General features: G+C 43.7%; 1 protein-coding gene across 3 annotated transcripts; it reads right to left on the minus strand.

Annotated features, from left to right (window-relative positions):
* Window positions 1–838: 838 nt before the first annotated feature.
* Window positions 839–3788, minus strand: LOC124698506 (B3 domain-containing protein Os06g0194400-like). Of its 3 annotated transcripts, none has more exons than XM_047230989.1 (6): window positions 3408–3788; window positions 3215–3313; window positions 2903–3052; window positions 2608–2804; window positions 1992–2069; window positions 839–1158 (listed from the first exon to the last, which is right to left on the minus strand). In XM_047230989.1, exons 1-6 carry the CDS (start codon window positions 3537–3539, stop codon window positions 1131–1133), a joined length of 684 nt encoding a protein of 227 aa, XP_047086945.1. In that variant the 5' UTR covers window positions 3540–3788; the 3' UTR covers window positions 839–1130. The 3 variants fall into 3 exon arrangements, with proteins under 3 accessions (XP_047086945.1, XP_047086946.1, XP_047086944.1); XM_047230990.1 differs by having other exon boundaries at window positions 2608–2814; window positions 3408–3785; XM_047230988.1 differs by lacking the exon at window positions 839–1158 and having other exon boundaries at window positions 1793–2069.
* Between the last annotated feature and the right edge of the window lie 8768 nt (window positions 3789–12556).

Raw genomic sequence — 12556 nt, forward strand, 5'->3', positions numbered from 1 at the left:
TTCGATGTATTTTTTTTCTTTCATTGTGTGTACTATGCACTAGATATCTAATTTGCATCACCTATGACCATGGAATTTTTTTTTCCCTGCAGTGTTGACACCAGGTATATTTACTACTGAAGTGAATCTATGGCGGTGTTACACTTGCCCCTATTTACTTACCAAATGCCATTGTTCGTCCCTCAAACCCAGCTTGCGTGAAAATCTTGACTGCCCCACTAATAATTCTTTTCTTTTTGCACATGTCTCCCTGCTTTCTCGCTGACTACCCTACTGGATCTCGCTAAAAAATCATCCACCTTACTAGATACTAAGTGTGGCCAGTCGATTTCGCCTATCATTACTAGCAAACTAAAATGTGCACGAGGGCAGTTGCTACCACCTCATCTCATATCCTTGACATAGTATGATAAGTCCCGAGACATCCTTGTCTTTAACTGCGATGTATGCCTGATTAATATTTGTGGCAATAAAAGTCAGGTTTTTTCCATGGTTATTAGCAGTGCTAATTAGGTCTCTAGTGCACTAGTACACCTAATGTGTCTAGTGCACAGTCTACATGCCGCCCATGTTACCTTCTCCTAGCATGTGCATCATCCATTCCTCAGGACTCACATGGCCACGTCTGACTCGAACCAGTTCAAGCTACACTCGTTGATGAACACTTCCGGTGCCAGAAAGCTGAAGCTGCCGAGACGTGTGTCACCATTTGGAAGTGGCCACAAGGCCCACATGCACCAATGATCAGAGAAACGAAGCAAATCTTGAGAAAACAGAAACAATCTTGGTCTAAGAAAACAGAAACATATCGCAGATGATGCATGATTGCAGAGCGGAATGGACTGACATCAAACGAACGCATCAAAGCGATATCATCGTGGGCATCTCATGCCAGGTTGCACACTTGCTGCTTCGTAACCAAATTTACAAAACGTCAGCAGTTGCTATAGGACTGACTTGCAGTTAAATGACAAGTTTACTGAATACAGCATTTGCCATACATACAAACTAACTCCCTGACGGTAGTGCAGATTTCTGAACTGTGGAAGTTCAGGAGAAGTCATAAACTAGGAGACTACGAAGCGAATATTTAGAACATTATCCACCTGCCAACTTGCTGGGGATCCAATTCAGGGTAGATCTGAATCACCATCCCACCTGAAAATGGCAGTATCAACAAATAAGCACCAGAGAAGTAGCATGGTTCCCCTCAGATAAAACACAATAATACGTTATGATCACACTAGAAACAGCTTGTTGTGTGCATTCTCTTGATGCAGAAGCAGAGAGATAAGTCTTTGTATTAAATAACAAAAAAACACTAGAAACAATCTAGTTCAGCTGATATGGAAAGCTAGTAATGTACTAAATTTTCCAACATCAGCCAAGAGTGTACCTCTCATGTTGATACAAAGAAATATTTAACATGTAAATGTCTGCAAAACGGAACTAAGCATTCAAGGAACATGAGTATCTTATCCGATGCCAACTACTACAAGTTTATACAGAAAAGTTGAGCAGACAGTTCAAGCACTGATGTCTCTGGAAGGGCAAGACGAGCAGAACCCAGATGGCCAAGAAACTATGTTGTTGCCAAAAAAAAAAAACTATCAGAACCACGATTCAGTATGTTCCTATAAAATGGCAACATATTTCTGGCCACGAAGAAGCATCCGTCCTAAGGAGATTAGCTTTTCATACATAAATTGTGATCCTCCAATTGTGAACCCACATGGCCAATAAGTATGAAATTTTGCTGATCACACGATGAAATAAAAACCACTAGGAGAAATGGGAGAAAGATCAGTTATTTTTCATGTGTAAGATACTACAACGAAATGCAATGCAGGAAACACAATTCATTGTGTTCATAACTCGTAAGCAGTATCTGCTAGGTGAACTTGGCCAATATGACACAGCAAAAACACATGGGGATAGATTTTGTAAATCAGATATTCAACCAACGCAGGCAATTGACAAGAACACTGTACCTGACAGACGATTCATTAATTGTCACTATCATCACTATTATCACTATCATAGTAGGAACTTGCCCTGAATATGTAGACCTGCAAATTTTGTACGTGACAAAGGTTGCACAGTTAGCAGCATACATGAAGTTTTACCACGCTAAGGCCTTACAAAAAAGAATCCTCTAGGTACAGGAAGGTGTATGGAAATATAAGGCAGGCTCAAGAGGAAAACTGATATCTAGAGCTTACAAGCCTTTCCTACATCTGTTTTGAAGTAAATAATTTAATATGGATGATGAGAAACTGTATTGTTTCCTGCAAATGTTATGTAAAACCGGCATGTGAAATATATTTGTTTCCTGCAAGATGTCATGTAAAACCGGCATTGAAACATGCCCGTTCTCATTCTTTGTGTTGTAAATACTAATAAGACAGAGTTTCCTATCTGTGTATGCGAGGACCAGTTTTCCTGTGTAAGTTCAGAGGCTTCACATCATTATTTTCATGAGGATGATACACCATAGCCTCCCAACCAAATTTCAGAATTTCTTTAGAATGATATCATGTCATCTCAAAAGCAGAAAAGATATCCACGGAAATTCCATAGCAATGAAGACCAACTAAAAAATCTCACCTTGAACAATTTCTTCTTGACCAACTGAAACACCAAACAATCGCCATCAACGAGCTCATGGTCCTCGGCGAAATCTCTCCACCCTGCATTGAAGCTGCTACTGTGTGGACGGTAGAGGATGCGAAACTCCTCCTCCTCCTCGTCCACCAAAGCAAGTCTCGTGTCACGGTCCGGGAGATGCTCCATGCTGAACTGCACTGGGATGTACTGCCACATATTCCACCAATCAACATCCAAGAATCAATCATCTCTTAGAGGGAATGGTAACATTAGATCAGTGGAAGTTTCTCCTTACCAGCGGGCTGAGAGACTGGGTCATGGGCTTGACAAAGGTAGGGTGATCGGAGCCTAGCTCATCTTGTAGCTCTTCAGCCTTGGAAATGGCGTACGCATGATCAGGTTTTACTTCCTTTTGCTTCTGCGACTTCACGGTGCCGAGCGTTACCTGAGAGTTATTCGTGTATTAGCTTCTTGCAGCGAAATAAAATGGAATCTTTAGGATGGAGTGCGCTTTGCGGGGGTTGATTTCCGGTCTCCCTCAGTTACAACGTATGATTAGATCTGACTTGTAATCGGCTAACAGGATCCTTAGTTGCGGAGCACGTACATTGTCGCGATAGTCGGGCTGCTCCGGGAGGGTGGCGATACGGCCGGAACGCCGGGGCGGGCCGAGATCGGCGATGTCTCGCGGCGGGGCCTTCCGCTTCTGCGAGACCAACCAAACAAGTCCTAGTCAAAGGGAAGACAAAGGATGACCCAGAAAAAAAGGAAGAGTGGGGGGCGGCATCGATCTGACAGACCACCGGCTTGGGCTTGGCGCTGGCCTCGCGGACGGCGGCGGAGAGATGGTGCAGGCCGAACTCTTCCAGCTTCCGCTTGTTCTCCTCCACCTGCTTCCTGCGCAGCTCCTCGTACGAATTCACCTCGGCCATTTCTTTCCTCTTTCTTGGTGTTCTCTCCGGTTAGATCTATTTTTCTTGCCAGAAGAAGGAATGCACAAGACCGCTGAGAGGAGGGGAATGGAAGGAGGGTTTGTTGAACTTGAATCCAACAACTTGTGCCGCCAATTTCGGCCGCGGCTTTCAAATTTCGAAAACGTGGAGCGGATCCCCCAAGAATTGTGCCGCCAATTTTCGGAGCAGTGATCTTTGAGCTTTTCCCCTCCTTTCCTTTTTTTTTTTGCGAAATTTCCCCTCCTTTCCTAGGGCGCTAGGCTTCTATTTCCTCTCTCCGGTCTTTCTTATTGACTCAAATTAAAAGAGACATGATGAAGTATATAATAACTTGTGGAAACAGTCTTTCATTCGCTTTATATAAATAAAACCAAACGTCCCAACAGAAATAACCGATACATAGTGACGAGGAATTTCTCTCACAAGCCTATCAAAGATAAACAAAAAAAACTAAGAAACATCGAGCTTGCTACCAAAGGCGTCGAGAGACTAAGGAGACCTGAGCTCCATGACAACACCCCTAAGGAGGTAACGACGCAACAAGCGCCGCCATCGCCAAGACCACAGGGTTCTAGGGTTTTCACCCGGAGCTCGAATGCGGAGAGGGTAGCCACAACGACGTCCTTAGGAGAGTCATGACACCCGCACACGTTGTCATCGTTGGCGCCGGAGCGCTAGGTTCGCCCGAAAAAACCCTCACCACACCTTGCACCTCACACTACTAGGCAACCCCGAGCTGAGCTTCTACCACGCGATCTGCGTGCTGACCATGCCGATACGCCACCAACACCAGGAGCCCCCGACGCCGACTCCTCACCACCCCCATGGCTCCAAGATAGGCCATCACCACTGCTACGTCGCCTACCATTGACCCGCCCGTGCGGTCCACCTTATGGGGTCGTCACCCCAGCATCCGCGAACTCGCGCCCGTGTAGCGAGGTCTAGTGTATGACCTACGATTCGGAGGAGGTAGAAGGGTTAGAACCGGAGAGCGACAACATAACAACTGCCTGGAGGGCTCCCTCTACCACCATCGGCGGGTGTTGATCGGACGCAACAACAGGGACACACCAGGCCCATCGGCCTGGCCAAGCCCAACTTAGGCCCGTAAAATCCCCGCTACCACGCCGTAACATGTAGGACATCCCGTCCGCTACACTCCTGCTCATCGTCGCACCACTGCAACCAACTCTAGGGGTGCCAATGGTGTGAACCAGCCGACCGCCCATGCACATATGGAGCCCGCAGGGCCTAGATCTAGGCCATTAGGAACCTAGACGCCACCACCGCGCCGTTGCGGCGCCGCCATGCACGTTGTCCCAGACCACCACGACCCGACTGCCGCTGATACGTCTCCGACGTATCGATAATTTCTTATGTTCTATGCCATATTATTGATGATACCTACATGTTTTATGCACACTTTATGTCATATTCGTGCATTTTCTGGAACTAACCTATTAACAAGATGCCGAAGTGCCGGTTCTCGTTTTCTGCTGTTTTTGGTTTCGAAATCCTAGTAACGAAATATTCTCGGAATTGGACGAAACGAAGACCCGGGGGCCTATTTTGCCACGAACCTTCCGGAAGACCGAAGAGCATACGAAGTGGGGCCACGAGGTGGCGACACCACATGGCGGCGCGGCCAAGGGGGCCGCGCCGCCTGTGGTGTGGGCCCCTCGTTAGCCCCCGACTCGCCCTTCCGCCTACTTAAAGCCTCCGTCGCAAAACCCCTGAGGCGAAAAACCACGATACGGAAAACCTTGCGAGACGCCGCCGCCGCCGATCCCATCTCGGGGGATTACGGAGATCTCCTCCGGCACCCTGCCGGAGAGGGGATTCATCTCCCGGAGGACTCTACACCGCCATGGTCGCCTCCGGAGTGATGAGTGAGTAGTTCACCCCTGGACTATGGGTCCATAGCAGTAGCTAGATGGTTGTCTTCTCCTCATTGTGCTTCATTGTTGGATCTTGTGAGCTGCCTAACATGATCAAGATCATCTATCCGTAATACTCTATGTTGTGTTTGTCGGGATCCGATGGATAGAGAATACCATGTTATGTTAATTATCAAGTTATTACATATGTGTTGTTTATGATCTTGCATGCTCTCCGTTACTAGTAGAGACTCGGCCAAGTTTTTGCTTTTAACTCCAAGAGGGAGTATTTATGCTCGATAGTGGGTTCATGCCTGCATTGACACCAGGACGAGTGACGAGAAAGTTCTAAGGTTGTGTTGTGATGTTGCCACTAGGGATAAAACATTGGCGCTATGTCCGAGGATGTAGTTGTTGATTACATTACGCACCATACTTAATGCAATTGTCTCGTTGCTTTGCAACTTAATACTGGAAGGGGTTCGGACGATAACCTCGAAGGTGGACTTTTTAGGCATAGATGCGGTTGGATGGCGGTCTATGTACTTTGTCGTAATGCCCAATTAAATCTCACTATACTTATCATGCCATGTATGTGCATTGTTATGCCCTCTCTATTTGTCAATTGCCCGACTGTAATTTGTTCACCCAACATGCTTTTATCTTATGGGAGAGACACCTCTAGTGAACTGTGGACCCCGGTCCATTCTTTTAATACTGAAATACAAATCTGTTGCAATACTTGTTTTACTGTTTTCTCTCGCAAACAATCATCTTCCACACAATACGGTTAACCCTTTGTTACGAGCAAGCCGGTGAGATTGACAACCTCACTTGTTTCGTTAGGGCAATGTACTTTGGTTGTGTTGTGCGGGTTCCACGTTGGCGCCGGAATCTCTGGTGTTGCGCCGCACTACATCCCGCCGCCATCAACCTTCAACGTGCTTCTTGACTCCTACTTGGTTCGATTAAACCTTGGTTTCTTGCGAGGAAACTTGCCGCTGTGCGCATCACACCTTCCTCTTGGGGTTCCCAACGGACGTGTCAACTACACGCATCAAGCAAATTTCCGGCGCCGTTGCCGGGGAGATCAAGACACGCTGCAAGGGGAGTCTCCACTTCTCAATCTCTTTACTTTGTTTTTGTCTTGCTTTATTTTATTTACTACTTTGTTTGCTGCATTATATCAAAACACAAAAAAATTAGTTGCTAGTTTTACTTTATTTACTGTCTTGCACTCTATATCAAAAACACAAAAAAATTAGTTTACTTGCATTTAATTTACTTGATTCATCATGTTTCCTTTTAATTTTACCACAAAGAACATACCGGTAGGACAAGGGTCTATAATTGGGAGGAACAATATAGAAGAATTTTTCACCCATGTTAGTACCGTTGAAGATTTTGAAGATAGACACTTGGTAAAACTTGCTCCTACTTATGAAATTGCTGCTGCTTGCTTTAGTTCGCTTGTTGGAAACTAAATTTGTTAATCTCAATCCTATAATCCAACACATGTTTCTTACACTTGGTGATATGGAAGAGGGGAAAAGAAAGATTTTGTTTTAGAAACCCTTCTTAGAGAATTTGGTGGTCTAGCAAGAGAGGCTAGAAAGGTCTTTGCTAAATTTAATATGCTTGGTTCTCATACTAATTTTGTTGGTCTCCTTGAAAAAATGGATATGGATAGGATAAGGTACACTAATAATGCTAATGATGGTGGGGAGATCAAAGCACCAATACCATGTAAACTCCTAGCTATGAATGATGCACTAGAAAATAACTATGCTTGGCTTGTTCTCGAAAATTTGTTTGATGAGAGTAGCAAGCCCAAGACTAATGAAAAGGGAGACGCTGAAACTTATGTATCTAATATACTATGCATGGTTGAGAAAACTCCAAACCCCGCTGTAGGTGCACCACCCTTCGATGTTACTTGAGTTACACTTTCTGCGCCTAGGCTGAAAGGCGTTAAAGAAAGCGCTTATGGGAGACAACCCATGTTTTTACTCCAGTATTTTTGTTTTATATTTGTGTCTTGGAAGTTGTTTACTACTGTAGCAACCTCTCCTTATCTTAGTTTTGAGTTTTGTTGTGCCAAGTAAAGTCTTTGATAGTAAAGTAAGTACTAGATTTGGATTACTGCGCAGTTCCAGATTTCTTTGCTGTCACGAATCTGGGTCTACCTCCCTGTAGGAAGCTCAGAAAATTAAGCCAATTTACGTGCATGATTCTCAGATATGTACGCAACTTTCATTCAATTTGAGCATTTTTATTTGAGCAAGTCTGGTGGCCTAATAAAATCCATCTTTACGGACTGTTCTGTTTTGACAGATTCTGCCTTTTATTTTGCATTGCCTCTTTTGCTATGATTGGATGAATTTCTTTGATCCATTAATGTCCAGTAGCTTTATGCAATGTCCAGAAGTGTTAAGAATGATTGTGTCACCTCTGAACATGTGAATTTTTATTATGCACTAACCCTCTAATGAGTTGTTTCGAGTTTGGTGTGGAGGAAGTTTTCAAGGATCAAGAGAGGAGTATGATGCAATATGATCAAGGAGAGTGAAAGCTCTAAGCTTGGGGATGCCCCGGTGGTTCACCCCTGCATATTTTAAGAAGACTCAAGCGTCTAAGCTTGGGGATGCCCAAGGCATCCCCTTCTTCATCGACAACATTATCGGAGTTCCTCCCCTGAAACTATATTTTTATTCCGTCACATCTTATGTACTTTGCTTGGAGCGTCGGTTTGTTTTTGTTTTTTGTTTTGTTTGAATAAAATGGATCCTAGCATTCACTTTATGGGAGAGAGACACGCTCCGCTGTAGCATATGGACAAGTATGTCCTTAGGCTCTACTCATAGTATTCATGGCGAAGTTTCTTCTTCGTTAAATTGTTATATGGTTGGAATTGGAAAATACTACAAGTAGTAACTCTAAAATGTCTTGGATAATTTGATACTTGGCAATTGTTGTGCTCATGTTTAAGCTCTTGCATCATATACTTTGCACCCATTAATGAAGAAATACTTAGAGCTTGCTAATTTGGTTTGCATATTTGGTTTCTCTAGAGTCTAGATAACATCTAGTATTGAGTTTTGAACAACAAGGAAGACGGTATGGAGTCTTATAATGTTTAAAATATGTCTTTTATGTGAGTTTTGCTGTACCGTTCATCCTTGTGTTTGTTTCAAATAACCTTGCTAGCCTAAACCTTGTATCGAGAGGGAATACTTCTCATGCATCCAAAATACTTGAGCCAACCACTATGCCATTTGTGTCCACCATACCTACCTACTACATGGTATTTATCCGCCATTCCAAAGTAAATTGCTTGAGTGCTACCTTTAAAATTCCATCATTCACCTTTGCAATATATAGCTCATGGGACAAATAGCTTAAAAACTATTGTGGTATTGAATATGTACTTATGCACTTTATCTCTTATTAAGTTGCTTGTTGTGCGATAACCATGCTTCAGGGACGCCATCAACTATTCTTTGTTGAATATCATGTGAGTTGCTATGCATGTCCGTCTTGTACGAAGTAAGAGAGATCTACCACCTTCATGGTTGGAGCATGCATATTGTTAGAGAAGAACTTTGGGCCGCTAACTAAAGCCATGATTCATGGTGGAAGTTTCAGTCTTGGACATATATCCTCAATCTCATATGAGAATAATAATTGTTGCCACATGCTTATGCATTGAAGAGGAGTCCATTATCTCGTTGTCCATGTTGTCCCGGTATGGATGTCTAAGTTGAGAATAATCAAAAGCGAGAAATCCAAAATGCGAGCTTTCTCCTTAGACCTTTGTACGGGCGGCATGGAGGTACCCCATTGTGACACTTGGTTAAAACATGTGCATTGCAAAGATCCGGTAGTCCAAGCTAATTAGGACAAGGTGCGGGCACTATTAGTATACTATGCATGAGGCTTGCAACTTGTAAGATATAATGTACATAACTCATATGCTTTATTACTACCGTTGACAAAATTGTTTCATGTTTTCAAAATAAAAGCTCTAGCACAAATATAGCAATCGATGCTTTCCTCTTTGAAGGACCATTCTTTTTACTTTTATGTTGAGTCAGTTCACCTATCTCTCTCCACCTCAAGAAGCAAACACTTGTGTGAATTGTGCATTGATTCCTACATACTTGCATATTGTACTTGTTATATTACTCTATGTTGACAATTATCCATGAGATATACATGTTACAAGTTGAAAGCAACCGCTGAAACTTAATCTTCCTTTGTGTTGCTTCAATGCCTTTACTTTGATTTATTGCTTTATGAGTTAACTCTTATGCAAGACTTATTAATATTTGTCTTGAAGTACTATTCATGAAAAGTCTTTGCTTTATGATTCACTTGTTTACTCATGTCATTACCATTGTTTTGATCGCTGCATTCACTACATATGTTTACAAATAGTATGATCAAGGTTATGATGGCATATCACTTCAGAAATTATCTTTGTTATCGTTTTACCTGCTCGGGACGAGCGAGAACTAAGCTTGGGGATGCTTGATACGTCTCCGACGTATCGATAATTTCTTATGTTCTATGCCATATTATTGATGATACCTACATGTTTTATGCACACTTTATGTCATATTCGTGCATTTTACGGAACTAACCTATTAACAAGATGCCGAAGTGCCGGTTCTCGTTTTCTGCTGTTTTTGGTTTCGAAATCCTAGTAACGAAATATTCTCGGAATTGGACGAAACGAAGACCCAGGGGCCTATTTTGCCACGAACCTTCCAGAAGACCGAAGAGCATACGAAGTGGGGCCACGAGGTGGCGACACCACATGGCGGCGCGGCCAAGGGGGGGGCCGCGCCGCCCTGTGGTGTGGGCCCCTCGTTAGCCCCCCGACTCTGCCCTTCCGCCTACTTAAAGCCTCCGTCGCGAAACCCCTGATGCGAAAAACCACGATACGGAAAACCTTACTGAGACGCCGCCGCCGCCGATCCCATCTCGGGGGATTACGGAGATCTCCTCCGGCACCCTGCCGGAGAGGGGATTCATCTCCCGGAGGACTCTACACCGCCATGGTCGCCTCCGGAGTGATGAGTGAGTAGTTCACCCCTGGACTATGGGTCCATAGCAGTAGCTAGATGGTTGTCTTCTCCTCATTGTGCTTCATTGTTGGATCTTGTGAGCTGCCTAACATGATCAAGATCATCTATCTGTAATACTCTATGTTGTGTTTGTCGGGATCCGATGGATAGAGAATACCATGTTATGCTAATTATCAAGTTATTACATATGTGTTGTTTATGATCTTGCATGCTCTCCATTACTAGTAGAGACTCTGGCCAAGTTTTTGCTTTTAACTCCAAGAGGGAGTATTTATGCTCGATAGTGGGTTCATGCCTGCATTGACACACGGGACGATGACGAGAAAGTTCTAAGGTTGTGTTGTCTTGTTGCCACTAGGGATAAAACATTGGCGCTATGTCCGAGGATGTAGTTGTTGATTACATTGCGCACCATACTTAATGCAATTGTCCGTTGCTTTGCAACTTAATGCTGGAAGGGGTTCGGACGATAACTCTGAAGGTGGACTTTTTAGGCATAGATGCGGTTGGATGGCGGTCTATGTACTTTGTCGTAATGCCCAATTAAATCTCACTATACTTATCATGCCATGTATGTGCATTGTTATGCCCTCTCTATTTGTCAATTGCCCGATTGTAATTTGTTCACCCAACATGCTTTTATCTTATGGGAGAGACACCTCTAGTGAACTGTGGACCCCGGTCCATTCTTTTAATACTGAAATACAAATCTGTTGCAATACTTGTTTTACTTGTTTTCTCTGCAAACAATCATCTTCCACACAATACGGTTAACCCTTTGTTACAGCAAGCCGGTGAGATTGACAACCTCAGTGTTTCGTTGGGGCAAAGTACTTTGGTTGTGTTGTGCAGGTTCCACGTTGGCGCCGGAATCTCTGGTGTTGCGCCGCACTACATCCCGCCGCCATCAACCTTCAACGTGCTTCTTGACTCCTACTGGTTCGATTAAACCTTGGTTTCTTACTGAGGGAAACTTGCCGCTGTGCGCATCACACCTTCCTCTTGGGTTCCCAACGGACGTGTCAACTACACGCATCAGCCGCCTCCATGATATCTTCGATCCGGATTAGAGAAAATTGGATACATACCATTAAAATATTCCATCTTTACAAAAATACCACTAAGAGTTTTTGAGCTAGAAAAATGCCATTGAAAGCTTGCTCCATTGTCTACTTTGTACCATCACCTATCTCCACCCGATCTTGAGTTTTAAACGAATCAATCAGCATTGCACACCCATCAAACAACATCAAGGTTGCACTTCACCGCCCTTTTCAACAGCTCTCCAGGCCTCAACGCCCTGTCGAGCAGCATTCAGGCTACAGTTTATTGCCCTATCAAGCAAAATTATGGAAACATATAACATGACATCTGAAACAAATTTCCAACACGAATTCAACAGCAGAAAATGGTATATAACACTTCATTAAGCTAAAAAAATCAGCATATAAATGGAGACTTTCAACAACATATAACACAATTTCAGTACATATTAGAATTCATAATTCAAGCTAGCACACTTGCAGATGTACCAATACAAAAGGGAGTTCGTAGCAAAAGACATAACAAATCCATCCTTAGTACCACCCTTGTTCACACTAACAATAGACTAAGCCACCTAATTTATCTACTCAATAATGATCCAACGACCGATTCCTTCCGGTGAGATTGCAACCATTCTTCTAGAAGAGGAGAGGAAGAATTTAGCTTCTAAGCCAATTTCGAGAGTTCGATATAACCTCTCGAGTCACCCTTGTGGGCATAGGCGGATCTACCATGCCTTTTGCCCGGGCAGCCGCCCAGGCTTCCGGCCGGACAACAAGCTTATTTTCGCCTCAATTTCATATGTATTTGATAAAAAATTAGTACACTAAACTCGTTTGCCCAGGCTTCAAAATTTTGTTGGGTCCGCCTATGCTTGTGGGGAAAAGACGCTTGCTACAACACTCTGCTTTGTTGATGAAGAGGGGATGCCTTGGGCATCCCCAAGCTTTGACGCTTGTACCTCTTGAATATTTCTTGGGGTGCG

This window comes from Lolium rigidum, chromosome 3 (genome assembly GCF_022539505.1).
Source record: "Lolium rigidum isolate FL_2022 chromosome 3, APGP_CSIRO_Lrig_0.1, whole genome shotgun sequence".
Taxonomy (NCBI): Eukaryota; Viridiplantae; Streptophyta; class Magnoliopsida; order Poales; family Poaceae; genus Lolium; species Lolium rigidum.

Excerpts from the sequence above, each read along its gene's own strand:
- LOC124698506 (XM_047230988.1), bottom strand. The coding sequence starts at position 3,539 with ATGGCCGAGGTGAATTCGTACGAGGAGCTGCGCAGGAAGCAGGTGGAG. Across the intron at positions 3,314-3,407 it reads GCGCCAAGCCCAAGCCGGTG|AAGCGGAAGGCCCCGCCGCG; the intron begins GTCTGTCAGATC and ends TTGGTCTCGCAG. Across the intron at positions 2,070-2,607 it reads TCAAGAAGAAATTGTTCAAG|GTCTACATATTCAGGGCAAG; the intron begins GTGAGATTTTTT and ends CAAAATTTGCAG.